This window comes from Lampris incognitus, chromosome 10 (assembly GCF_029633865.1).
Source record: "Lampris incognitus isolate fLamInc1 chromosome 10, fLamInc1.hap2, whole genome shotgun sequence".
Classification (NCBI taxonomy): domain Eukaryota; kingdom Metazoa; phylum Chordata; class Actinopteri; order Lampriformes; family Lampridae; genus Lampris; species Lampris incognitus.
Genome location: NC_079220.1, coordinates 19,678,134 through 19,705,730, shown reverse-complemented (window position 1 = coordinate 19,705,730; position 27,597 = coordinate 19,678,134). Strand labels below are relative to the sequence as shown.

General features: G+C 48.8%; 1 protein-coding gene across 1 annotated transcript in view; it reads left to right on the top strand.

The window, feature by feature from the left end:
• Window positions 1–27,597, top strand: part of LOC130119762 (carbonic anhydrase-related protein 10-like) — a 226,491-nt gene that overhangs the window by 183,684 nt on the left and 15,210 nt on the right. The window contains exons 4-6 of the mRNA XM_056288365.1: window positions 1,592–1,777; window positions 12,027–12,122; window positions 20,213–20,285. Of these exons, the coding sequence (XP_056144340.1) occupies window positions 1,592–1,777; window positions 12,027–12,122; window positions 20,213–20,285 (355 nt within the window). The remainder of the gene's footprint in view (window positions 1–1,591; window positions 1,778–12,026; window positions 12,123–20,212; window positions 20,286–27,597) is intronic.

The window sequence follows — 27,597 nt, the reverse complement described above, 5'->3', positions numbered from 1 at the left end:
TGTTCTGGTCTAACAAATACCATATGGTATAAAGAATAAAATACAATTCCAAGATGCAGTTCCTATACTGTCGTAATCATGGGCCATATTGATATGAGGGGCAGTCTTCATACCACTTTCCAATGCTAATTAAATCAGCATTTCTGCTGCTATCAATCACATTGATACAAGTCTTTTGGTTGTGTCTTTGTTGCAGTAGGAGGCAGTATACATGACTACAGTTAATCTCTAGAGGGAATTTAACTACAGCCTGCTCCACACCATCAAACCAGCAAAAAAACGTGCCAAACCCATTTCCCTGGTCACAGAAACGGAATACATTTGTTGAGGTCATCATCATCATCAGCGGTCATTGGAGTCGAGTATGGCTGTCCTCCTAGATCCTTTTGGGTATCCATGTGGGGGACACCTGCGTGTGACAGCTTTTTATGTGGAGTGAATGATGTACCTGCAGCCACCATACGGTCCTTGGCCGGGGGTGGCCAGAGTCTAATGGCATGGAGAACCAAGACGATTGGGGACCACCCTCTGTTGCAGCATTCATCCACCTTCACTGCCATTGTGACCTGGAGACATCTTCCATCAGTTCCGGTTTTTGTTGGATCACGCTTCATCTGGAACCTCCCCCTTGACCTATCTGCCTTGGGTGGCCCTACCAGGGGCCACGCTCCAGACGGCATAGCACTTGGGATTATTAGTACACGCAAGCTTCTTCACCACGACAAGGTGGCAATCCATGAGATTTGTTGAGGTAGTCAAGTATGGACTCAACTATCGAGTCCGCATTTTGAAGGTCTCGGTCTTGTCTTGGAATGACTCAGCATTGACCCGGTCTTAGACATTGGAGCAGCAGTAGCTCAGGAGGTGGAGCAGGTCATCTGGTAACTTTCTCAAGGTGTTCCTGAGCAAGACACCTAACCCCTAACTGCTCCCGATGAGCTGGTTGTTTATTACCTTGCATGATCGACACCGCCGTTGGTATATGTGTGTGTGTGTGGGTGAATGTGAGTCATTCATTAATTGTGAAGCGCTTTGAGTGGCTGTTGTAGTTAGAGAAGCGAGATGTAAAATGCAGTCCAATTACAGTGTGAACTTGTGGTGATACGTTTTCAAGACCGGTCGAGTAAGACTTTAATTTACTTTCTTTTTTTTCTTTTCTTTTTTTTAAATCTTTTTCATTTTATTGATCTGATGAGATCAATAAAAAGGGCAATGTAATCAAATGTATTTATTGCTTTATTCCTAATCTCTGAAACATTGGAAAATTGGAATTTGAAAAAGCCTTTCCTTGGCGGAGGGAAAAGCAGTGCCACATATATTTTACGTTGTCATGAAATGTTGACTTCTACTATGATGTTAGACTGCTGCAGTTCCAGTCATGGAGTTTAATGGAACTTGCTGTGTTTTGATATCAGTCTTAACAGATGTTTTGTCCCCATTGGTCTTGCTACCTCACAGTCTCAGACTTGACTTGGACTCGGCCCCCCCGAAGATTTGGTCCAGACTTGGTCTCCTCTTGTCTGGTCTAGACTACAAGACTGCCTGACCCCCCCCTCTCTCTCTCTCTCTCTTGCTCTCTCCTCAATTCTAGATGGGAGGTACAATGTATAACACAGGGAAGCACGTGTCCCTGCGGCCAGACAAAGCCCACCTGGTGAACATCTCGGGTGGGCCGTTGGGCTACAGCTACCGACTGGAGGAGGTTCGCCTCCATTTTGGGAGTGAAGATTCCATGGGCTCAGAGCACCTCCTCAATGGACAGAGCTTTCCTGGAGAAGTAAGAGAGAAGGCCACATACACACACACATAAAAAATGGAAATACTGACAAAAAAGCAGCTGAAAGACACAGAAAGACCTTGAGGCAAGCAGGAAGATGGACAGAGTAGACAAAGAGAGAGAAAGATGCAGTCAGGAAGAGAAAAAAAATCACAAGAAAGATACACACCAGCCCATTATAGTGGCTATAGTACCAAACAAATAGACTAGACAAATGGACAGATACGTAGAGAGAAAGACAGATTGAATGACAGAGAATTGAATAGGATAAAGTGGAACATCCTCAGCACTATAAGAGTAGCTGGTATTTTTTTTTTCAGTTGTTCGCCATTTCCAGCACCTTGCAAGTGGGTGAAGCTGTGCAAGTACATGTGTCCAACAAGGACTGAAAGACACATACACAAAATAAAATATATACTAGATCGAAGACATATACAGATACGCAAATATGTGCAATGTCCACAGCCATAGACACACATACACACTTCCAACAGTTTTTCGGATATGCAATTAATTAGCACATTCAGACACCCACACACACATGCATCAAAATATAAGTGACAGTTTTGAACACATACAATAAATTAATTTTCTGGACTCGCAATCTTAGACACGTTTGCCTTCCCACACAAAAAAAAGACTGAACACAATGCCTCAACATGATGGCATGTTTTAATAAGCTAATGTCGTATTGCTACTAGCTTGACAGACGGGAAAAAAGTTAATTATGATTAATGGCTAAATTATTATTCAACAAAGAATGGTAATGAAGTCTCATGAGATGAACACACAGACGCACAAACTCATATCTCTCTCTCTCTCTCTCTCTCTCTCTCTCTCTCTCACACACACACACAAACCTAATTTATTTTGTAAAACCAGCAATCTCTTATTAACCAGTAACCTTGTCAATTTGAAGCAAACTTGTCAAAACTGGTATTCTCATAAAGCACATGAAAAACTGAATTTCCGCACCGTGAAAGAGAAAATCATTTTCAGTCTGGAGTTTGTGGTTTATTGAGACTGGCTCTGGGTTTTCATCTTTAAAAAGGCATCTATCACAATTGTGTCTGTCCTTTGCAAACACTATCCAGGGAGAAAAAAGGTACTGTTAAAGGGCAGTCAAACACTTCCAATGTATGTATCACATCCTCTTTACATTATCTCTCTCTCTCTCTCTCTCTCTCTCTCTCTCTCTCTCTCTCTCTCTCTCTCTCTCTCTCTCTCTCTCTCTCACTCTCTCAATTCAATTTCAATTCAAATGGCTTTATTGGTATCACATAACGCTATATGTTCCTGCGGTTCAGCCCTCTGGGTCCACCGGGAGGTCACGAAGCACATCTCCATCATCTGTCTCTGAAACACCAGGCACGTCTGCGTGTGCTCTTAGAGCATCATAGACCGCAGACGTCACCTGCAAGTGATCAGCTCATCACCAATCTACAAGACCCCAGCCAACTAATTGTGTCGTGACCAGAATGTGCCTAAGCAACAGTCGGTAACGTTGTCTAGCCTACCTAGTTAACTCGTGCCTTCTAGTCTAATTGTCAACCCACGTTTTCCTTCATGTCTTCTCGAGCCCTGTTTAATCCTGTTTTCCCTGTCTCCCCAAGAGCCCCTCGAGCTCTGCCCTCTCCCACAGACCCTAAGCTCTCACCTGGAACTCCCGGCTTTTGGTTTTGGACCTCTAAAGGACTCACTCTCTCTCACGAATTACGGACCCTGGAAAACCACGCTCAGACTTCTCTTGGACTTTCTCTTGGATCACGGACCATGGACACCTTTGCCTGCACGCACATTTCATACAGCGGACACGCCATTTACACACCATCACCACACCACACATAGAGTACATACTTACACATAGCCTAGACACACAACCCGCTGTTCATCACACATAGTTTAGACACACATCCCACAAACAAGACGAACAATGCACCATACACAATCCACTTTATTCTTGTGTTTTTCGTTGTTTAATTTTTGTTTATAAATCCACCCTCCCGGCGGCTAAAGATTCCGCTGCCTCTAAACTGCCTCTTTTGATTCCGCTCCGGCCATTGTCATAACAGTACGTTCTGGCCAAGATTGAACCTGGCAGTTCAGATGGTTCAGCGAGACCCAAGGTCCCCGCTATCATCATGATGGTCCAGCAACATGAAACTATCCTGACCGGCCTAATAGCTCAACTCGAGACAGCTTTTTCTCAGCTTACACCGAGGCTCGACCAGCTGGACAGAGCTGTAGCCTCCCTCAACATCAACACCTCAGCTCAAGCTCCCACACCTGCCCTCCAGTCCCCGCCAAGTGGCGCCTCCCCCATAACTCTCGCTCCTGATCACAACCCTCAGTCAGTTGACGTACACCCTGTAGCCCCCATTTTTCCAGCAGCTCCAGATAGCAGGGAACCCAATCTAGCTAGTCCTAAGACTTTCGAGGGAGATTTCGACTTATGTCGTGGATTTATTGTTCAATGTGAATTAGCATTTACTCACCAACCTAGTCAATTCAGATCAGAGGGTGCCAAGGTAGCATTTATTACATCACTGTTGTCTGGTAGGGCTCTTAAATGGGCCACCGCTGCAGTAGACGAGAATAGTGTGCTAACCACTGACTATGTAGCTTTCCGTAGGGAGTTAAAGTATGTCTTTGATCACCCTGTATATGGCCAGGATGCAGCCACACACCTCCATATTGTCCAACAGGGTTCTCGTTCAGTTGCTGACTACACTGTTGAATTCCATATTCTCGCCGCTGATAGTGGGTGGAGGGATAAGGTGCTTCTGAGCATGTATAGGCGAGGGCTTAGTGAGGCAGTCAAGGACGGGATTATAAGAGACAGACCCGATTCCTATAATGCCTTAGTCGATCTGGCTCTTATGATGGCTCAGTGCCTGCGCAAGCAGCGTAGTCAGTGTAGTCAGCATTCCTCCATCCCTCCTCAAAAGTCAGCCCCCATGTTAGGTAGGTCCAGTAGCAGCCCTTATTCCCCTGCATCCCATAGTATCTTCATGCTGCCTCCTGTCCCTCCAGGGCTGAGGAGGAGCCCATGCAGGTGGGCCGGTCACGTCTCCCCCTCGAGGAGCGTGACCAGTGGTTCCGGGACTGCCTCTGCTTGTACTGTGGACAGTCTGGGCACTACATCCAGGGTTGTCCTATGCACCCAGAAAGACAGGACTTACTAGCTAGGGGAGTCCTAGTAAGCCTGACGACACTCCCCCAGAACAGGCCTACTCACAAGAGGCTCTTCCCCACTCTCCTCTCATGGCACCAACAAACTCTCACTGTCAGCGCTCCCCTAGATTCTGGGGCAGACGAGTGTTTCATCGATGCCACGCTGGTCTGGCAGGCTGGTATCCCTCACGTTCCCCTAGACACACCCCTTACCACTCAGGCCTTGGATGGTCACTCCCTTGGGGCTATCACTCACAGTACTGACTCTCTCTCCAGCAATCATGTCGAGACTACCCGGCTCCCACAGCCGCTCTCATGTTAGGTAGACCCTGGCTTGAGAGACATAACCCCCAGGTCTGTTGGGTTACTTCTAGGATCCTGGGGTGGAGTGTTGCATGCCACGCCAACTGCCTCTGGTCAGCTCCCTCCCTGTCCAGTGGTCCCAAGCCCGAGCCTTCTCCCCCTGACCTCACTGGAGTCCCCTCCAGCTACCACGACCTGGCCATTGTGTTCAGTAAGGAATGCGCCCTCTCCCTTTCTCCACATCAGCCTTATGACTGCGCCATTTAACTCCTCCCTGGGGCTGCTCTTCCCTCCAGACGGTTATACAACCTCTCACTGCCTGAGAAGCAGGCTATGCAGGACTACATCACGGAGTCCCTGGCTTCAGGTATCATCCGCCATTCCTCATCCCCAGTGGCAGCAGGGTTCTTCTTCGTGAAGAAGGGTGGAGATCTCCGACCATGCATAGATTACCGGCAGTTAAATGACATCACTGTCAAGAATAAATACCCGTTAGCCCTCATGAGCTCCACCTTCGAGCCCATCACCTACGCTACCATCTTTACCAATCTGGACCTCCACAGTGCCTACCAGCTTGTGTGCATCAGGGAGGGCAACGATTGGAAATCAGCATTCAACCACCCATTTTGGCCACCTTGAGTATTTGGTGATGCCTTTCAGGCTCACCAACGTCCCCACCGTCTTCCAGGCTCTAGTTAAGGACCTCCTCAGAGACATAATTAACGTGTTCATGGTGGTGTTCCTGGACGACATCCTCGTGTTCTCCAGAACAGAGAGGGAACACCACCAGCGCATCCGCCTGGTCCTCCAGTGACTGCTGGAGAACAGGCTCTTCGTCAAGGCAGAAAAGAGCCTGTTTCATGCCGCCTCCGTGGAATTCCTTGGGCAGATCGTGGAGATGGGGTGGACCCGAGGAAAATGAAGGTGGTGGAGGAGTGGCCCAGGCCCAACGACCATTAGCAGCTATGGCACTTCCTGGGGTTTGCCAACTTTCACAGGCGGTTCATAGGGGGATTCAGCCGAGTGCCTGCTCCTCTCACCTCCACCCTCCACCGCTTCCCCTAGACCCCGGAGGTGGAGACCACCTTCCAGGCCCTGAAGAGCCTGTTCACGGCGGCTCCTGTGCTCATCCACCCAGATCCATCTCGGCAGTTCATTGTGGAGGTAGACGCATCGGACACGGACATTGGAGCTGTCCTCTCCCAGCGATTGGAGGAGGACCAGAAGGCCCACCCATGTGCCTTCTTGTCCCGGCACTTCACTCTTGCAGAACATAGCCATGACATAGGGAATCGGGAGTTGTTGGCTGTCTTCGCGGCTTTGGAGGAGTGGAGACACTGGCTAGAGGGAGGCTCAAGAGCCGTTCTGTGTTTGGTCTGCTCACAAGAATCTGACCTATGTCAGGGCGGCAAAAAGGCTGAATTCCGCCCAAGCAGGCTGGGCCCTCTTCTTCAGCCAGTTCAATTTCACCCTCACCTACCGCCCAGGTTCCTGCAACATCAAGGCTGACACAATCTCCCGTCTGTTCCTGGGGGAAGCCCAGGGCACTCCTGATACCATCCTTCCTCTGGCCCGGGTGGTGGGTGTCGTCATCTGGGCTATTGACTCCGTGGTTAGAATGGCCCAGCTTGCTCAGCCCAACCCAGTCAACGGACCCCCGCACTGCCTCTTTGTGCCCACCTCCGTGCGTTCCCAGATGCTCGAGTTGGCCCACTCCAGTCGCTTCACCTGTCACCCTGGCACTCATAGGACATTGTCATTCATCCGCCGGCGCTTTTGGTGGCCCTCCATGGAGGCGGACACGAAGGAGTTTGTCACTGCTTGTACCACCTGCGCCCACAATAAGACCATTCATCGGCCCCCAGCGAGTCTCCTATGTCCCCTCCTGGTTCCAAGTTATCCCTGGTCCCACTTCACCCTGGACTTCGTGACTGGTCTCCCCATGTCCCAAGGTAACACCGTCGTTTTGACCATCGTTGACCAGTTTTCCAAAGTTGTTCATTTTGTGGCTCTCCCCAAACTCCCCTCCTCAGTCGAGACAGCGGACCTCCTGGTCATCCATGTCGTCCACCTACATGGCATCCCCTAGGACACTGTTTCTGACCGTGGTCCCCAGTTCACTTCCCAGCTGTGGCAGGCCTTCTGTAAGCGGATTGTGGCCACAGTCAGCCTGTCCTCCTGGTACAACCCCCAGACCAATTGGCAGGCAGAGCGGGTGAACCAGTGCCTCCAGGTGGCCCTGTATTGTGTGACCACCAGCAACCCCGCCTCGTGGAGCAAACCTCTACCATGGGTTGAGTACGCCCTCAACTCCATGACCAACACAGCCACGGGTATGTCTCCTTTCGAGTGCTCGCTTGGTTACCAACCCCCTATGATTCCCCATCAGGAGTTGGAGGCTGCAGTCCCGTCCATCAGTGCCCATCTCCACCGGTGTTTCCACGTCTGAAAGGCTGCCCGTACCACTCTGATTAGATCTGTGGAGCGGCACCAACCGGCGTCGGGTCCCAGCCCCTGCCTACCGTCCTACCGTCTTAGAGTGTCATAGACGCAGACGTCACCTGCAAGTGATCAGCTCATCACCAATCTACAAGACCCCAGCCAACCCATTGTGTTGTGGCCAGAACGTGCCTAAGTGACAGTCAGTAACATTGTCTAGCCTACCTAGTTTACTCGTGCCTTCTAGTCAAATTGTCAACCCAAGTTTTCCTTCATGTCTTCTGGTGCCCCGTTTAATCCTGTTTTCCCTGTCTGCTCAAGAGCCCCTCAAGCTCTGCCCTCTCCCACAGAACCTAACCTCTCACTCCCAGCTTTTGGTTTTGGACCTCTAAAGGACTCACTCTCTCTCACGGATTACGGACCCTGGAAAACCACGCTCGGACTTCTCTTGGATCACGGACCACGGACACCTTTCCCTACATGCACATTTCATACATTGGACATGCCGTTTACATACCACACCACACGTAGAGTAAATACTTACACACAACCCGCTGGTCAACACACATCCCACAAACAAGACGAACAACGCACCATACACAATACACTTTATTCTTGTGTTTTTCCTTGTTTCATTTTGACAATAAATCCACCCTCCTGGCAACTACAGATTCCACTGCCTCTGAGCTGCCTCTTTTGGTTCCACTCAGGCCGTTGTCATAATGTACGTATTGCAAAAGCAAGCGTTTAAACAATGAAAAGCTAAAGATTAATTAGAAAACTCCTCACTGTCAGGTGAAAAGAAGCAGCTGGCGACTTCACATGTATCGGATAAGGCATATGGTAGTCTGCAGCCCTCCCCGGATCAGCAGAGGGGGTGGAGCAGCAACCAGCATGGCTCAGAAGAGTGGGGTAATTGGCTGGGTACAATTGGGGAGAAAAATCCATCAAAAAATAAATAATAGCTACAAGGTGTGTCAGGAGGGTGGTGCAGTGGTTAGTGCAGTCCCCTCACAGCAAGAAGGTATTGGGTTCAATCCCTGGGGTAGTCCAACCTTGGGTGTCATCCTGGGTCATCCTCTGTGTGGAGTTTGCATGTTACCCCTGTGTCTGCGTGCGTTTCCTCGAGGTGTTCCGGTTTCCTCCCACAGTACAATGACATCTAGGTCAGGTGAATCGGCCATTCTAAATTGTCCCTAGGTGTGAATGTGTGTGTGTGTGTGTGTGTGTGTGTGTGTGTGTGTGTGTGTGTGTGTGTGTGTGTGTGCGCGCACCCTGTGATGGTCTGGTGGCCTGTCCAGGGTGTCTCCCCACCTGCTGCCCAATGACTGCCAGTATAGGCTCCAGCATCCCTGCGACCCTGAGTAAGGATAAGCAGTTTGGATAATGAATGAATAAATGAAGATGTGTCAGGTGTCTGTCCCTCAGTGACTGCTGCTAACTTACGGCTCTGTGGGCCTTCCCCTAATAGGACTGGTGTTTTTTTCTTCATCTAATAGATTAAGAAAACATTTGGTTATTAATAGGCATTTTTTAAAAATGTGCTTATGTAAGATGTTTATACTTTTCCCATGTGGTGAGGAGGTATAGCTCTGTTTCAGGCTCACTGAAAGTGCACTGACTGCACAGCCTTTGCTCTGCAAGGAGCAAGTTTGTCCTCTGTCTACCAGTTTCAATAACAAGGCTGTGCTCCCTCAGTCTGCACACTGTCAAGGTTCTTTTTAGTTATGGATCAGTCACCATGCTCAAATAATCTGCTATGGTGTACTGTCTGTTGATTTAGAGTCGGATAGCACTGCATTTTGCTCTGTGTTTTTGTTTGTTTTAGGTGATGTAGTTTTGTTTTAACTGTTTTGTAATTGGATTGAGTCTGATTGGTGATGTGTTCTGTTCCTGAGGTATGTAATTGGAGCAGCTTTTTGGTCTCAGCCTCAGGACCAGTTGGCTAAGGGGGTTTCTATTACTCCTCAGCTCTTGGCATTGCAGGGCCTGGTAATGATATGAGAGTGAGTCGCTTAATTTTAGGTGTTCAAAAGTTAATTCCCCTATTTTGTATTTTTAGCATTAGTAGGTATTGGCCTAATTCTGCCCTGCATGCATTGTGTGTAGCTTTCCTCTGGACATGTAGGAGAATCTTACAGAACTCTGCATGCAGGGTCTCAGTGGAGTGTTCGTCCCATTGAGTAAAGTCTTGCTTTGTAAGTGGACCCCATACTTCACTGCCATAGAGTGCAATTGTTTCAATAACACTCAAATAATTTTAACCAAATTCGAATTGGTATTTCTGTTGTATATGTTTTATGGCATCGAAAGCACGGCATGCTTTCTCTCTCATCTCATGAACTGCTTCATTAAAATGTCCAGTTGAACTTAGTTTTAATCCTCGATAGGTGCAATATGTGCAGTACGCTACATGTTTTGTACCAATTGAGAACTATGATAGAACATCCTGAGATTTGGGCCTTTTTTGGAATATCATTATTTTGGTCCTTTGGGGTTTACTTTCAGGGCGCAGGTCTGACAGTAATGTTGTAACAGATCCAGGCTCTGTTGTAGGCCATCTGCTGTGGGGACAGCAGAACCAGGTCATCTGCAAAGAGTAGGCATTTCATCTCCTGATAATGGAGACTTACACCAGGGAGAGAGGACTTTTCTAGTATCGTAGCCAATTCATTAATCATAATATCACATGTTTTACCCCCTACATCACTCTCAACAAATTTGTAGGCTTCCCACTTGCACACACAGCCAATTGCGTCTGCAGGGACACCCGACCAAGCCGGAGGTAACACGGGGATTTGAACCAGCGATCCCTGTATTGGTAGGCAATGGAATAGACCACTACGCTACCCAGACGCCCCCCAGAAATCTGTTCATTCAGCTCTTGTGTAACAGTCTCCAGCTGATGCTTACACTGGCTGAGTTGTTCCTGGAGGTCAGGGTGTGGTATGGTGCTGGTGGAGAGCAGCTATTCTCTCAGCTCAGTGAGCTCCACTTCAAGTAGAGCCAGACCGTCTCTCAGGAGGCTGACAGTGTGGTGGTCTGTATGCTGGTTATCACGGCCAGGCATGGGGGAGCTTTGAGCAGTGCTGTGGACCTGGCTGTCAGCTATCGGAGGGTGCCTGTGGTAATGGGAGAGCTCAGAATGCTTCCTGGATTCTTTTTAGATGCTGCCATTTCCTCCAGATTGGGCAAGTCCTGTCTAAAGGAACCAAGGCAGCTTCATTACCCTGCACGATGACTGTACCATTTTGGTAAAAGTTGACAGTCAGGAGCCTTCTCTCTTGGTCCTTGTCTTCATCCTCAAAGGTCTGATTTTGTCTTCCCTTGAATATCCCTCTTGGGAGATGAAGCTGTAGTGCTTTGAAATGGCTGTATGCCATGCAGTGACATACTCAGTATTAAAGAGCAAGTTAGTAACAACACCAGTGTTATTAGAGTGATCAGCATACAAAGTCCCTGGGTATTCTTTTTGGACTCTGCATCTGAACTGTATTCTTCCGTACTCTAATTTTATCTCCTCTGGGTAGTCAAAAAGCAGGAGAACACAGTACCCACTACTGCTGCTGTCCCAGTGGCCATGTTGTTGCCGGAGCCGAATAAGCAAAATTCAAATGTTTAGCTGACTAGTGTAAAGTTTTTTTTGTTTTTGTGTTTTCAGCCGGCAACTAATATTAGAAAGTAAATTTCTTGTAGATAGGGTGTTATTTCATGCTTGGTTTGATAAGAAAAAAATAGCTTTGTTCTTTATATATATAGCGTCCCCCCCCCCCAAAACTGTCAATGGTGTTGTTATAAGTGCTCAAGTAATGAGGAGCGGAATATCAATACAGATGCAGGAAAAGAAAAAAAAGTTTTAATACATTGCAGTACAGGCCTGTTTTGTGCGTCACACAGTCATCAGCTGCTAATATATATATATATATATATATATATATATATATATATATATATATGTGTGTGTGTGTGTGTGTGTGTGTGTGTTTTAAGTGGGAAGCTGAGGCTCACAGCACAGGAAGATTAGAAAAAGCTTGTGTAGGAGCGAACTAGTTAGCTAGCTAGCCAGTAACGTTAGTTGCTTCACTTTGCAAATCAAAGTTGGATAAACTGAGCCGACACTTAAGGTTTCCCAGCTATCAGTCTTCTTTATGAAGGTATTTCTCTTGTTCTAGATGTTTATCTCTGTCTTAACAATCCAAAAGCTCAATATTAATTGATGAACTTTTCTTCAGCATGTCTCTCTTCAGCAAAGTCTCTCTCTCTCACTCTCCTCCTCTCTCTTTCGTTCTTGCCCGTACAATTTTCACCCCTCTCCCCTCACCGTTTGTCTCAGGTTCAACTGATCCATTATAACCAGGATCTGTATGCCAACTACAGTGAAGCAGCCAGGAGCCCCCATGGTATCGCTGTGGTCTCCATCTTTATCAAGGTTGGTATGAATAGAATAGATTAGCTGACGCACATATGCAAATATTAAGAATGTGTTCCCAAACACTGTTCCAGTCAATTTCATAACTATGTGGCATGACGAGCTCTATCTCTCTCTCTCTCTATCTCTCTCGCTCTCTCTCACCCTACCATATTTGTTCACTGTCGGCTCTAGTGCAGTCTAAACAGAAGGTCTATAAAGTATTATTTTGAAAGTTAATGTAAGATTTATCAGGCAGTAACAATAAAATTTAATGAACTAAGCAAAGCGTGGAAATAGTTAATAGGGATGCATGATATTGCATTTTTGCCAATATGCCGATATTTTAGAACTCATTTTGGCTGATTGCCAATGCCATTACGGATATATATAGGAGTGGCATGGAGCAACATGGCTCAGGAAGTAGAGCAGGTTGTCTAGTAATCGGAAGGTCGCTGCTTCGATCCCCGGCTCCTCCAGAGAGTGTGTCAAAATGTTCTTGAGCAAGACACTGAACCCCTAACTGCTCCTGATGAGCAGGTTGGCACCTTGCATGGCAGCCTCCACCATTAGTGTATGAATGTGTGTGAGAATGGGTGAATGTGAGGCATACCCTGTAAAGCACTTTGAGTGTTCAGGAGCCTAGAAAAGTGCTTTATAAATGCATTCCATTTACTATATACACGGTTTTTTTTATTTCGTTGAAGAAAACACCAAGTCTCTCCTGCAGTAGAATTAACCTATTACTCTTAATGTGATGGCTTACTTGTTGTAGATAGAGGCAAAACATGTCCTTTTATTCTGGCCTAAATGTATCCTTTTACAAATGTAGACGTTCACTCGTTTGTATTATTTGTAAAGCGCTTTGAGTGGCTTTTGCAGCTAGAAAGCGCTATATAAAATGCAACTTGACTGATTGATTGATGGTTATCCAACTAAAATGGAAGAAATCTCGGGTATGTATGTTTGTGTCTTCACGAACAGCGCCATGCTACCATTGCAACTCACGTTGTGGTCAGAGGGGGAATTACATCTAAACGGTTACTGCACTAGTGAGAGTGAATGGCTGGTTATCAAGAGCAATGAATTCAATGATTTTGTTAAGGGCTTTCACCTTTGGGTGGTCGCTACTATATTTCTTAGCTTTGTCAAATGGCTGAAGTAGAGGCTGCTGACAGGTTTTTGCTGGTGTTGTGGCGGACACTAGGGGCTATGCCTCTCACCCAGCAGGACTGTGAGCTGGGGGCGTGGTTTAGGTTCCCCGGGCTCGCCGGTGCAGGGTTGTTCCTGCTGCAGTTGGTTTTTGGAGTTGAGGAATAAACATCAAACTCGCCTTCGTCTGCTGTGTTTTTCCTCATCCTGCCACATTGGTGACTCCAAATTGAACATGTTTGGAGCAGAAGAGGAGTGTGAATCCACTTCGGCTACGCCACCCCAACTCTCACAGCCGGCCGTTCTCGCCGCGGCTGTGAAACTCCCAGAGTTCTGGCAGAGCGACCCGGCCTCGTGGTTCCAGCATGTCGAGGCGCTGTTCCACCTGCGTGGAATCTCCGCGGACGACTCCAGATACTATTTGGTCGTCGCTGCGCTGGACCAGCAGTCCACACGCCGGGCCATGCAGCTGTTGCGCGCCCCTCCGCAACACGGTAAATACGTCGCCCTCAAACATCTTCTGCTCCGGAGGTACAGCCTATCTGCCGCAGAGAGGGCAGATAGGATCCTTTCCCTGTCCGGTTTGGGCGACGGGACGGCTGTGGATCTCATGGACAATACGCTGTCGCTGCTAGGCTCAGACGAAGGTGGGTTCCTTTTCCCGCACGTTTTCCTGCGCCAGCTCCCGTCTCCTGTGCGCGCGGCTTTGGCTAACTCCCCGTGTCTGGCCGCTGGTGACTGCCGAGGTTTGGCTGAGGAGGCCGATCGGGTCCTGCTGGCTACCAGACGGTTCTCTGTGCAGAGTGTGGCATCGGAGCCTCTGCAACCGGCGTCGGAGGACGCGGACCCGGCAGTGGTGGCTGAAGTGACTGCCCGGAGACGGCGCGGGAACGGCCTCTGTTTCTTCCACCAGCGGTTCGGCGGCAAGGCGAGGCGCTGCGTCCCTCCGTGCACGTTTGAGGCGGCGGGAAACTCCACACATACAGGAAGACGGTTTCTGGTGGACTCAGGCTCGCAAAAGAGCCTACTCCCTCCTGCTAAGACAGACAGGTCGGCCGAAGGCGGCGGCCCACATTTAAGTGCAGCTAACGGTTCGTCCATTGCGACGTTTGGCACAAGGTTGGTGACTGTTTGCTTCCACGGGCGCCATTTTGAGTGGGACTTTGTAGTGGCCGCCATTACTGTTCCTATTATCGGCGCGGATTTTCTGTGTGCTAATGGTCTGCTTTTTGATGTTGCAAACCGCCGTTTAATTGATGCTGTGTCTTTCGCCACTTTTCCGTGCGAGACAGGGGGAGCTGGGCCGTTAACACACGCTAACTTTTTAGTATTAGGGGATGTTTTTCAGCGTTTGCTGGCGGATTTTCCATCGGTGACTACGCCTGCCCTTTCCACCGCGGTTACTAAACACGGGGTACAACATTTCATTCCCACTCTGGGACCGCCAGTTTTTGCGCGCGCGCGGCGCCTCGACGCGGTAAAATTGGCTACAGCTAAGTAGGAGTTCGCCATCATGGAGCGTCTGGGTACAGTGAGGCGTTCCAACAGCCCGTGGGCCTCGCCGCTTCACATGGTGCCCAAGGCGGATGGGGCGTGGCGGCCTTGCGGCGACTTTCGCCGCCTGAACAACGTCACCGCCAATGACCGCTATCCCATCCCACACATACAGGACTTTTCCATACGCCTGGCAGGTGCCACTATTTTCTCTAAGGTGGACCTGGTGCGCGGCTATCATCAGGTTCCCGTGCGCGCAGAGGACGTGCCCAAGACCGCAGTGATCACCCCGTTTGGGCTTTTTGAGTTCATGCGCATGCCTTTTGGCTTAAGGGGGCAGCGCAAACCTTTCAGAGGCTGATGGACTCGGTGTTGCGTGCCTTGCTTTCGTGTTCGTTTATCTCGACGACATATTAGTGGCCAGTCCGTCAGCTGAAGAGCACCTGGCGCCCCTGAAACAGGTTTTCCGTCGTCTGGACGAACACGGCCTGATAGTCAACCCGGCCAAATGTCAGATTGGACTGCCGGTGATTGACTTATTGGGTCGCCGCAAGGCGCGGTCCCGTTGCCTTCTAAGGTGCAAGCGGTGGCGGAATTTCCCCGCCCAGTCTCTGTTAAGGCATTGCAGGAATTCTTAGGCATGGTGAATTTCTATAACCGTTTCCTCCCTCGCGCTGCCCACCTCCTTCAGCCACTTTACGAAGCCCTGCGGCTTAAGAAGGCTAACGACCCTGTCGACTGGACTCCCGAACAGGTCCAGGCCTTTGACGGAGCTAAGTGCGCCCTGGCTAACGCTGCCCTCCTAGCCCACCCCACACCCACGGCGTCCATAGCTTTAACCACCGATGCGTCTGACATAGCCGTGGGGGCTGTGGTTGAACAGCGTGTGGCGAAAGCGTGGCAGCCACTCGCATTTTTTAGCCGCAAACTGCGAGATAGCGAGCGCAAGTACAGCGTTTTTGACCGAGAGTTGCTGGCACTGCACCTTGCAACCCGGCATTTCCGCTTCCTGCTGGAGGGTCGCCCATTCACGGCTTATGTGGATCATAAACCGCTGACCTTCGCCATGTCCAAGGTGACTGAGCTGTGGTCTGCTCGTCAGCAGCGCCACCTAGTGGCAATCTCCGAGTTCACAACGGACATTCAGCATGTGGCCGGGAAGTCCAACCCTGTTGCTGATTGTCTGTCGCGTGTGCTTGTGTGTCCTGTGCACCTCGGTGTGGATTTCTCTGCTATGGCTGCCGAGCAGACCAGCGACCCGGACGTCCTTGCCCTTAGGTCAACGCGTACCAGCCTCAAGCTAGAGGACGCTGTGATGCAGGAAGGCAGTCCTGCCCTCCTCTGCAATGTCTCCACCGGCCGTCCCCGCCCCGTTGTTCCAGTGGCCTGGCGCCGTCGAGTTTTCGATTCGATTCACTCCCTCTCGCACCCTGGAGTTCGGGCGTCGGTGAAGTTGGTCGGTTCCAAGTTCGTCTGGCCTGGCCTCCGCAAGGACGTAAAGGGGTGGGCCGCTGCATGTGTAGCGTGCCAGCGCGCTAAGGTCCACCAGCACACTAAGTCGCCCCTCGAACCGTTTCCGATCCCAGCCAGACGTTTCGACCACGTGCATGTGGACCTGGTGAGCCCTCTACCTTCTTCACAGGGTTTTACGCACCTGCTCAAAATGACAGATCGGACCACCAGGTGGCCAGAGGCTGTCCCTCTATCCTCCACAACATCCTCGGATGTTGCACGCGCTTTTCTGTCCTCCTGGGTCGCCCGTTTCGGCACTCCGTCAGATATCACCTCAGACAGGGGCCCCCAGTTCGTGTCAGAGCTCTGGTCGGCACTTGCACGATTCTTGGGTGTGCAGGTACACCGCACTACCGCGTATCATCCTCAAGCTAACGGCTTGTGTGAACGTTTTCACCGGTCGCTCAAGGCAGCGCTGTGTGCTGCGCTCTCGGGTGGTAACTGGGTGGATCGTTTACCTTGGGTTATGCTCGGGTTGCGTTCGGTTCCTAAGGAGGACCTCGACGCTTCGCCCACTGAGCTGGTGCTCGGTCAGCCGCTCCGCGTCCCTGGGGAATTTTTGCCTGGGAGTTCCGCTCCTCGACCCCGTCCGGCCGTTTATCCTTTTTTGTCCGACAGCACTCGGGTTCCAGGCCCCATTCACCACTGTTTTCCGCGGTCGTTCGTGCCTGCGGAGCTCATGTCGGCTCGTTTTGTTTTTGTACGGCATGATGCTCACCGCTCGCCCCTCCAACCCCCATACGATGGCCCATTTCGGGTTCTTGAGACGGGTCCTAAGGGTTTTGTGCTGGATATGGGTGGGCGTAGGGAGCGTATCACGCTTGATAGGCTTAAACCGGCGCACAGGGTGGCAGGCGAAGTTGTGTTTCTGGCCCAGGTTCCCTGTCGGGGTCGTCCTCCTTCCAGGACCCCGGCAGTGTCTTCACGGGTTCAGCATTCTGCTTCTCAGCCGGCTTTGGACTGTGTTTCACCTACTGTTTCGGCTGAGGGACGGCGCAGCCGTTATGGCAGGCTGCTTAAGCCTCCAGTGAGACACTAATTTTCTTTCCAGGAGTCCCTTCTGGGTGTTCGGGGGGGGGGGGTCTGTGTGGCGGACACTAGGGGCTATGCCTCTCACCCAGCAGGACTGTGAGCTGGGGGCGTGGTTTAGGAACCCGGGCTCGCCGGTGCAGGGTTGTTCCTGCTGCAGTTGGTTTTTGGAGTTGAGGAATAAACATCAAACTCGCCTTCGTCTGCTGTGTTTTTCCTCATCCTGCCACAGTGTCATTTTTTTCTTGCTTACTTTTCAGAAACTCTGATGTTTAGGATGACAGCTCTAAAGATGCATAAAGGAGTGTGGTTTTACCCCTGCTCGCATCACTGATGCTTTACAGGCATTGCAAGTAACAATTTTGTTATCTGTTTCAGATACCTCCATACAGCTGATATTTTGAAGTAGTATGTTGATAATGTGACACCTTATTGGCTAGATACATCAGCCATATCTGTCAATGCCGATAATTAGCTTCTGAAGTTTTTATCAGCCGATACCGATGTTGTGCCGATATCATCGTGCATCCCTGTAACTGATTGTACTTGGTGCTACTAGTTCATTTTGCCCTATATGAACCACACTGGTTTCCGTCAAAGAGCATACATAGCAAATATTCATAAGAATACCATGTTATACATAGTCAAAAGCATCCATATTGTGACAGCGAGCTGGATAGCTGTCATCTTAGCTACAGCAAAATGTGAATTTCTGCTACAAAAGGTAAAAACTAGGCAAATGGATAGACTGTCAGAATTCAATTGAAGCTACGATCCTGAAGATTTATATGGCAAGCAAATGTACTTTTTGATCCAGATCTTGAATGTGCCGTTGCTCATTATTATATTTACTGTTGGGAAAAACTTTCCTGTGAAAAGGTGTATTGCACTTTCCTTTTTACATGTCTGCCATAGCAGCCAAATCAAGAAGAATAAGGCATTTAGAAGCACGTTTGAACAGGAAGCGAACAAGTGGTGGTTCATAAGCAGATATGGCAGACCAAACTTGCAGGAAAACTTAACCAACAGATACAACATCAACAGCTAAAACGCTTGTTCCTGGTTGGCAGTGGTTAAGGTGCTGAGATACAAAAGCATTTGTATCTTTGTTTCATTTCAAATACATCTCTCGGATTTTGATTGTTTAGACGGTATGGGAAATTTCCACGAATCAACATACACTGATCAGCGACAACATTATGACCACCTGCCTAATATGATGTCGGTCCTCTACAGTGCCGACCCACTGAGGCATGGACTCTACAAGACCCCCGAAGGTGTCCTGTGGTATTTGGCACTAAACCTTAGCAGTAGATCCTTCAAGTCCTGTACATTGCGAGGTCTATGGATTGGACTTGTCGGTCAAGCACATCCCACAGATACTCAGTTGGATTGAGGTCTGAAAAGTTTGGAGGCCAGGGCAACACCTTGAAAACTTCATCATGTTCCTCAAACCATTCCCAGACAGTGTGTGCAGTGTGGCAGGGTGCATTATCCTGCTAAAAGAGGCCACGGCCATCAAGCAATACCATTGCCATGAAGGGGTGTACCTGGTCTGCAACGATGATTAGGTAGGTGGCTCATGTCAAATTCATGTCCACATGAATGGCCGGACCCAGGGTTTCCCAGCAGGACATTGCTCAGAGCATCACTCCCCCTCCACCAGTTTGTCTTCCCACAGTGCATCCTGGTCCATCATTGCCCCAGGTAAACAACGCACACGTAAATCCACATGATCTAAAAGAAAACTGGACTCATCGGACCAGGAGACCTTCTTACACTGCTCCAGGGTCCAGTTCCAACACTCACGTGCTGGTGCTTTCCTCAGACCGGTCTGCGGCTATGCAGTCCCATACACAGCAAGCTGTGATGTGCTTTGTGTTGTGACACATTCCTCCCATAACCATCATTAAAATTTACTGTGACTTGTGCTACAGTAGACCCTCTGTTGGTTTGGACCAGATGGGATATCTTTCATTGCCCTCGCCATCGATGCGCCTTGGGTGCCCAATACCCGGTGGCTGGTTTGTCCCTCCTCAGACCACTGTCAGTAGGTACTCACCACTGCTGACCAGGAGCACCCCACAAGCCTTGCCATTTAGAACGGTTGTCCGGTTACCCTCTAATCCACTCAGATTTTGACATGTGTCCTTGTTTGGAGATGATGATCATTATTCGGTTCACTTGGGAGTGGTCACTGTCACGCCGAGAGCAGGAAGAGAAGAGACCCAAATGCAGACAGCGGAGACAGGCTGGGCTAGAGCAGAGCTTTAATAAAGCAAAGCAACGTACAGAGACAGGAACAGTAGGTAACAGACAGCAAGGAAGGCTCAGGACAGAGGGGGGAATGAAGCATCCAGCTACCAAAAGTCAACATATACATAACATTTACAAGCCGACAATGAGCCAGGGCAACCAGGGGGAAATATATAACGTTGGGGAGCCAATCAGGGAGATTGGGCGCAGGTGAGTAGGGCAGGGCAGGAACAGAAATGCCAACCAGGGAAAGGAGAACAGGTGAGTAGAGCAGGGGCAATCAGGTAAATAGAGCAATCATGGGGCAAAGCAGGAGAAGAAATGACAAGCCAAATCAGGGAATGGAAAACAGGTGAGCCTAGCTGACCAAGACCACACAACCATGACAGTCATAATGTTTTGCTTATCAGTGTAGCCGTTGGCAGGTCAACAAAAATTATCTTCAGGATTCTAACTACATATCAATCTTCATATTGGACCACTTAAAAAAAAAAAGAAAATCACCCCACCTTATGCAAACTATTTGACTCACCGACGCCAAGCCTGTTTAGTGTAAATGGTACAAGGTGGGGTGGCGGGAGGTCTGTGAGCATGTATTATTTGTGTGTATCTTGTACACTTGTTTGTGTAATAGATCATTTACGCTCCCTCTCTCTGTCATTTCTCAGCTCTCAGAGAACTCCAACGCATTCCTCAACCGCATGCTGAACAGAGACACCATCACCAGAATTAACTACAAACGTAAGCCACTGAAACATCACAACTGGTATATATTAACTTGCTGGTTAGATAACGATAGAGGGTGAACCACAGTAAAGGCATGATTTATGAGTAAGTATCCCGAGTTCACAAGCTGCTGTACCCAAATTAATTTTTTTTTCAACATTAAATTGGTTGCAAATTTCAGTGGCAAGTAAACTATTACTCGCTGCTAGCCAAAATGTTTCTATCACCTTGCAGCCTGTCAGTTGACCTTTCTTATTACCTAGAGAAATAGCACAGCCAGGTCAAAAGATGAAGATACTGCAATAGAGGGAATACACATACCCTAAAAGAATGCAAGTGCCACACAAAAAAAATAAAATAAAATAATAATAATAATAATCTTGCTACTTATGTCTGTGAATGAGAACATTCACAGACATAATTTTATATTTTAATTTATATAGCATGTCTTCATCCATTGTGCAAATGAAATGTTGCCACCAAGGGGGGCGTCCAGGTGGCGTGGTGGTCTATTCCGTTGCCTACCAACACGGGGATCGGCGGTTTGAATCCCCGTGTTACCTCCGGCTTGGTCAGGTGTCCCTACAGACACAATTGGCCGTGTCTGCAGGTGGAAAGCCGGATGTGGGTATGTGTCCTGGTCACTGCACTAGCACCTCCTCTGGTCGGTTGGGGCGCCTGTTCGGGGGAGAGGGAGAACTGGGGGAATAGCGTGACCCTCCCACGCACTACGTCCCCCTGGTGAAACTCCTCACTGTCAGGTTAGAAGAAGCGGCTGGCGACTCCACATGTATTGGAGGAGGCACGTGGTAATCAGCAGCCCTCCCGGATCGGCAGAGGGGGTGAAGCAGTGAATGAGACGGCTCGGAAGAGTGGGATAATTAGATGGGTACAAAAAAAGGGGGGGAAAGGTTGCCACCAAGGCGCTGCAAACTTAAACTACTTCACCTGTGCATTGTTCATTAATATTCAAATAAAATGCAAAATAGAATCTGAATTATGTTTAAATTCATATGAACAAAATATAAATATAAATTTGAATGATTTTGCTTTCTCTTGTTGAGGTCTCTCTTTTTTTTTGCTGTTGGGATGTTCCAAAGTACCTTGCAAAGCACTGGCAGAAGATGAAATGATGTTTTAAAGATTATGAATGTCAGGACATCCCAGTTCTGGTCTTTCAATTCAATTCAATTTATTGTCATTAAAAACAATGTGCAGGCACATGTTAAAAATGAAACGAGGGCTGTGGCTTCACCAAACAGTGCAAGACAGACACGGGCAAACACAGTATAAGATATACACACATGAAAACCAAAAGCTAAAAATAAGTTAAAAGAGAGCTGGAGTAAAAAATATTTAAAAAATATCTACAGACATTCAGTGGGTAGCCAGGTTCAGGTGGGCAACAGCTTGTGGAAAGAAGCTGTTTTTAAGCCTGGTAATGCGGGCTCTGAGGCTCCTGTAGTGCCTCCCAGAGCGCAGGGGGGAGAACAGTCCATGGTTGGGGTGGGTGGGATCTCTGCTGATGCTCAGACCCCTTCGAAAGCAGCGTTTTTGATAAATGTCTTTTATGGCTGGGAGCTGGGTACCGGTGATATGCTGGGCCGCCTTGACAATCCGCTGCAGAGCTTTCTGGTCTACTGAGGTGCAGTTGCCGTACCACACTGAGATGCAGATGGTCAGGATGCTCTCTATGGTGCAGTGGTAGAAGTTGGTGAGAATTTTGGGGGATAGACGGGCACTCTTCAGCCTCCTCAGAAAATGCAGGCGTTGTTGGGCCTTTTTCACAAGGGCCTGGGTGTTTAATGTCCACGAAAGGTCCTCGCTGATTTGGACTCCAGGGAATTTAAAGCTGGAGACACACTCCACTTCCACCCCATTGATGTGAATGGGGGAGTGGCTGCAGCTTCTAGACCTCCTGAAGTTCACAATCAACTCCTTTTGTCTTCTGCACAATAAGGACAAGATTGTTGGTAGCACACCATGATGTAAGGTGCTCAATCTCGTCTCTGTAGGCCATCTCGTCATTGTTGGTGATACGGCCAATGACTGTGGTGTCATCTGCAAACTTAACTATAACATTTGAAGGGTGAGTTGGCAGGCAGTCGTGGGTAAAGAGGGAGAAAAGGAGGGGGCTCAGAACACAGCCTTGAGGGGCACCTGTGCTGAGGGTCAGGGTGGAGGAGGAGTGGTCACCTAACCTAACAGACTGAGGTCTGTTGGTCAGGAAGTCCAGGGTCCAGATACAGAGGGACGGGTTGAGGCCAAGGGAGAGGAGGTTGGTGGTTAGTTTGGCGGGGATGATAGTGTTGAAGGCAGAGCTGTAATCTATAAACAGCATCCGGATGTATGTGCTGTTAAGTTCAAGGTGAGTCAGAGCAACTTGCAGGACAGTGGCAATGGCATCCTCAGTAGACCTTTTGGGACGGTAGGCGAACTGATGTGGGTCGAATGTGGGCGGGATAATGTTTTTGATGTGAGCCAGAACAAGTCTTTCAAAGCACTTCATGGCAATGGGGGTGAGTGCTATGGGTCGGTAGTCATTCAGACATGTGGAGGTTGGTTTCTTGGAGACAGGAATGATAGAGGTGGTTTTAAAGCATGACGGGACTTTAGATTGGGACAGTATTCTATTCCGGTTTAAATTTTGCTCATATACACTGCTCAAAAAAATAAAGGGAACACCTAAAAACACAATATAGACCTCGATGAATGAAATATTTCAGCTGAAAATCTTTATTTATTAGACAGAGGAATGTGTTTAGAGCAAAATAACCTAAGAATGATCAATGGAAATCAAAATCATTAGCCCATTAAGGTCTGGATTCAGAATCATACTCAAAATCAAAGTGGAAAATGAGAACATAGGCTGATCCAACTTCTGTGGAAATTCTTCAAGACGATTCAAAATGAGGCTCAGTAGTGTGTGTGGCCTCCACGTGCCTGTATGCACTCCCTACAACGTCTGGGCATGCTCCTGATGAGACGACGGATGGTCTCCTTAGGGATCTCCTCCCAGACCTGGATCAGGGCATCGGTCAACTCCTGGACAGTCTGTGGTGCGACATCGCGTTGGCGGATGGTACAAGACATGATGTCCCAGAGGTGCTCGATTGGATTCAGGTCTGGGGAACGTGCAGGCCAGTCCATAGCATCAATGCCCTCGACATACAGGAACTGCTGACACACTCTGGCCACATGAGGACGAGCATTGTCATGCATGAGCAGGAACCCAGGTCCCACTGCACCAGCATATGGTCTGACAATGGGTCTGAGGATCTCATCCCGGTACCTAATGGCAGTCATGGTACCTCTGGCTAGTACGTAGAGGTCTGTGCGGCCCTCCAAGGATATGCCTCCCCAGACCATCACTGACCCACCGCCAAACCGGTCATGCTGGAGGATGTTGCAGGCAGCAGAACGTTCTCCACAGCGTCTCCAGACTCTCTCACGTCTGTCACATTTGTTCAGTGTGAACCTGCTCTCATCTGTGAAGAGCATAGGGCGCCAATGGCGAATCTGCCAACCAAGACGTTCTCTGGCAAAGGTCAATCGGGCTGCACGGTGTTGGGCTGTGAGCACAGGCCCCAATTGTGGACGTCGGGCCCTCATACCATCCTCATGCATTCTGTTTCTTACTGTTTGAGCAGAAACCTGCACATTAGTGGCCTGTTGAAGGTCGTTTTGTAGGGCTCCGGCAGTGCTCCTCCTGTTCCTCCTTGCACAAAGGACCAGATAGCGGTCCTGCTGCGGGGTTGTTGTCCTCCTGCGGCCCCCTCCATGTCTCCTGGTGTACTGGCCTGTCTCCTGGTACCTCCTCCATGCTCTGGACACTGTGCTGGGAGACACATCAAATCTTCTTGCCACAGCACGCATTGATGTGCCATCCTGGATGAGCTGCACTACCTGAGCAACTTCTGTAGGTTGCAGATACCGCCTCATGCCACCTCTAGTGGTGAGGGCACTAGCAAAATGAAAAACTAACCAAAGATCGGCCAGAAAAGATGAGGACAGGCAAATGGTCTGTGGCCACCACCTGCAAATCCATTCCTTTTATAGGGGTTGTCTTGCAAATTGTCTAATTTCCACCTGGTGGAAATTAGACAATTTACCAACAGGTGAAATTGATTCACAAATCAGTGTTGCTTCCTAACTGGACAGGTTGATATCTCAAAAGTGTGATTGACTTGGAGCTACATTGAATTGCTTATGTGTTCCCTTTATTTTTTTGAGCAGTGTACGTTGTTAGTTTTGTGATGTTCTGTCAGTAGCTCAGTGGATTTCTATCCTCCAGCTGTCAAAAGTTGCCTTGAAGCTCAGGCTGGGGTTTTAATTTTTAAGTGTACTGTCTTAGTTATTGATGGATGGAGCACAGGCTTTAGCAAAGTTGTGCTCTGCAATATCTCAAATGTTTTAGAACAACATCTACTGTTTTTTTTTTTTTTTTTTTTTTTTTTTGGATTTTCCCTCCTTTTATCTCCCCAATTGTATCCAACCAATTACCCCACTCTTCCGAGCCATCCCGGTCACTGCTCCACCCCCTCTGCCAATCCGGGGAGGGCTGCAGACTACCACATGTCTCCTCCGATACATGTGGAGTTGCCAGCCGCTGCTTCTCACCTGACAGTGAGGAGTTTTGCCCGGGGGACGTAGCACATGGGGGGATCACGCTATTCCCCCCAGTCCCCCCCCCCCCGGACAGGTGCCCCGACCGACCAGAGGAGGCACTAGTGCAGCGACCAGGACACATACCCACATCCGGCTTCCCACCCGCAGACACGGCCAATTGTGTCTAGGGACGCTGACCAAGCCAGAGGTAACACGGGGATTTGAACTGGCGATCCCCGTGTTGGTAGGCAAGCTACGCTACCCGGACACCCCAATCTAACAGTAACAGCACATTCAGGTCAGGTGACGTCTGCAGAACTGCGCAGGCGTTAGCATTGTGTTTTACTGCTGTCATAGATTGACTTTTTTTTTTATGTAGTTTTTGGCCTCAACATTACGTTACTTTTTACTTTTATCAACCTTTTTATGGTTTACCTCTACTAATTTTTGGATTTGATTGGATTATCAATTGTTGCATGAACTTAATCGCTCTGGAGTCTCCGTCTCCATAGTGCTTTTGCTGTGTGTGGCGAAAACTGTATGGACTCAGCCCTCTGCCGTGACCGTAATCGGCGGTTCTATTTTTTATTTATTTTTACTTCCTTGCTGAGCTTTTTTGTTTGATTTCTGGAAATACAGCTGTGTTCCCATTTTCAGACTTCAGGCTTTAGGAAAAATGCATCCCCTCTCTTCACCCTCCACTGAATGCCCCAGCTGTGCCACGCCCAGCCAGAAAATCACAGAGCTTGAAAAAATAATCTCTTTGCTTTACCAAATGCAAGAGGATGAAAAACTTATTGACACTTTGATTGCTGCTTCCCAAGCTGATGTTCTGGAACCCACTGATGATCAGGACCAGGGACACGAAACGAGCTGTGAAACGGATTTCGGAGATAATGAGCCCGACGCCGATGACTATGCAGACACTATTCCCTGGTCCGCCCAGAACCCACTTGAGACTGACACCGCATCGGATCTGGATATGTGCTAGTGGCTAAACCAGGGAGCAAGACCTAAGACCTGTTCTACCCCCGCAGTGTCAAACCCTGAGCTCTGGACAGATGTTGTCCAGGGTAAAAGAAGACACAACAAGCACAGTTCCACTAATGTCTCAACAGAAGTTCGGTTGGAGAACAGGTTTATTATACTGGATGAGCTGCCCGTCATTGAGCACAGTGGCAATGCCACAGTTAGCCCCCAGCTGGCTTCATGCTCGACAACTAACCACCAGTCATCCTGGGCCAAAGTGGTGTTCCACGGTCATAAGAGAGACTCGGACGGAGCTCCATCTCCACCTCGCCTAAGGCTCTCCAACCTCTACGCAACACTATCTCCTGCCAATGCTCCCGATACTGCAGCCTCCACACCACCTGTGGCTAGCAATGTTCAGGTAGCCTGCCGTTCCACTGCAAAGCCAAATCATCGGCCCTCATCCCAGCCAGTGACTTCCCATTGTAAGACTCTGAAAGAGGTCGTGCTCAGAAATGGAAGTCATCCTTGTCCTTAGTCATTAGGGAATCCCTCTCACAGATCTGTTGTCACTGCCTCGTGATAACAATTGCCAGCCCAGTCACCCCTTCAGCAGCCAACAACATTAACACAACCTGCGGAAAGATTATGCTCTCTCCCGCCCTGAGAACCCACAGCCATCAGCTCCTCATTACCTCTTCTCCCCAACTACACTAATAGTGGGGGACTCCATAATCAGGAACATCCGTTTCTTTAATGCAGCTACACACTGTTTCCTTGGAGCCACAGTCCCTGTCATCCTGACTAAGCTCCCAAGACTGCTTAGCTCGGTCCCATCTTCTACCAACCACGTGATAGTGCATGTTGGGACTAACGATGCAGCTCATCAGCAGTCTGAACTAACCAAAAAGGGATCTTTTCAGATTTTTAAGTATGTGCGGACAGTCTGTTTTTATCTCAAGCCCTATTCCGACACTGGCCCGTGGGGCGGGGTATTTCAGCAGAATCCTCAGCCTGCAGACATGGCTCATCTCTGCCTGCAGAGCTCACAATATTGGTTATTGATAATTTCTTTGATAATTTCTTTGATAATCTGTTTTGGGGTCGTCCCTCCTTCTTCAGAGCTAACGGAGTCCACCCAAACAGTCTGGGTAGCCGGATGCTAGCGGCCAACCTGCAGCATGCAATACAGTCCTCTCCATGTGACTGACTATTCACATCTCACTTTTCCCTCCCAGAGCCATGGCTTCTGCCTGTGGTGGCACTTGAAGGTACTGTTCCGCCCGCTGTCTCACTCTGCTGGTCTCATCTCTCCTTGACCCTCTCGCCGGGAATTTCCCCCTACAGGCTATTAGACACTGTGCCTCTCGTCCACACGATGTATCTAATAGCAGAAATAACAACAACCGAATATCTGGAGCAAATATCTGCAATTTGCGTCCTATTTGTTATACTCCTGATGTTGTTAATTCTGCTGTGACACCAAACAATTTTGGCCTCTTGAACGTGATATCTCTGGGTAATAAGTCCTTTATCATTAATGATGTTATTGTTTCTAATAATCTGGACTTTTCTATGATTACTGAGACATGGCTGTCCCCAGGGGACACTGTTCCCCCGATTGAGGCTAGCCCCCCTGATTTTGTATATTTTCGCATTCCCAGATCCTCTGGTAGAGGGGGTGGCCTAGCTGTTTTTTATAAGTTATGTCTTAAGTGCCATCCCATTACTTTTGGTAATTCTATCTCAT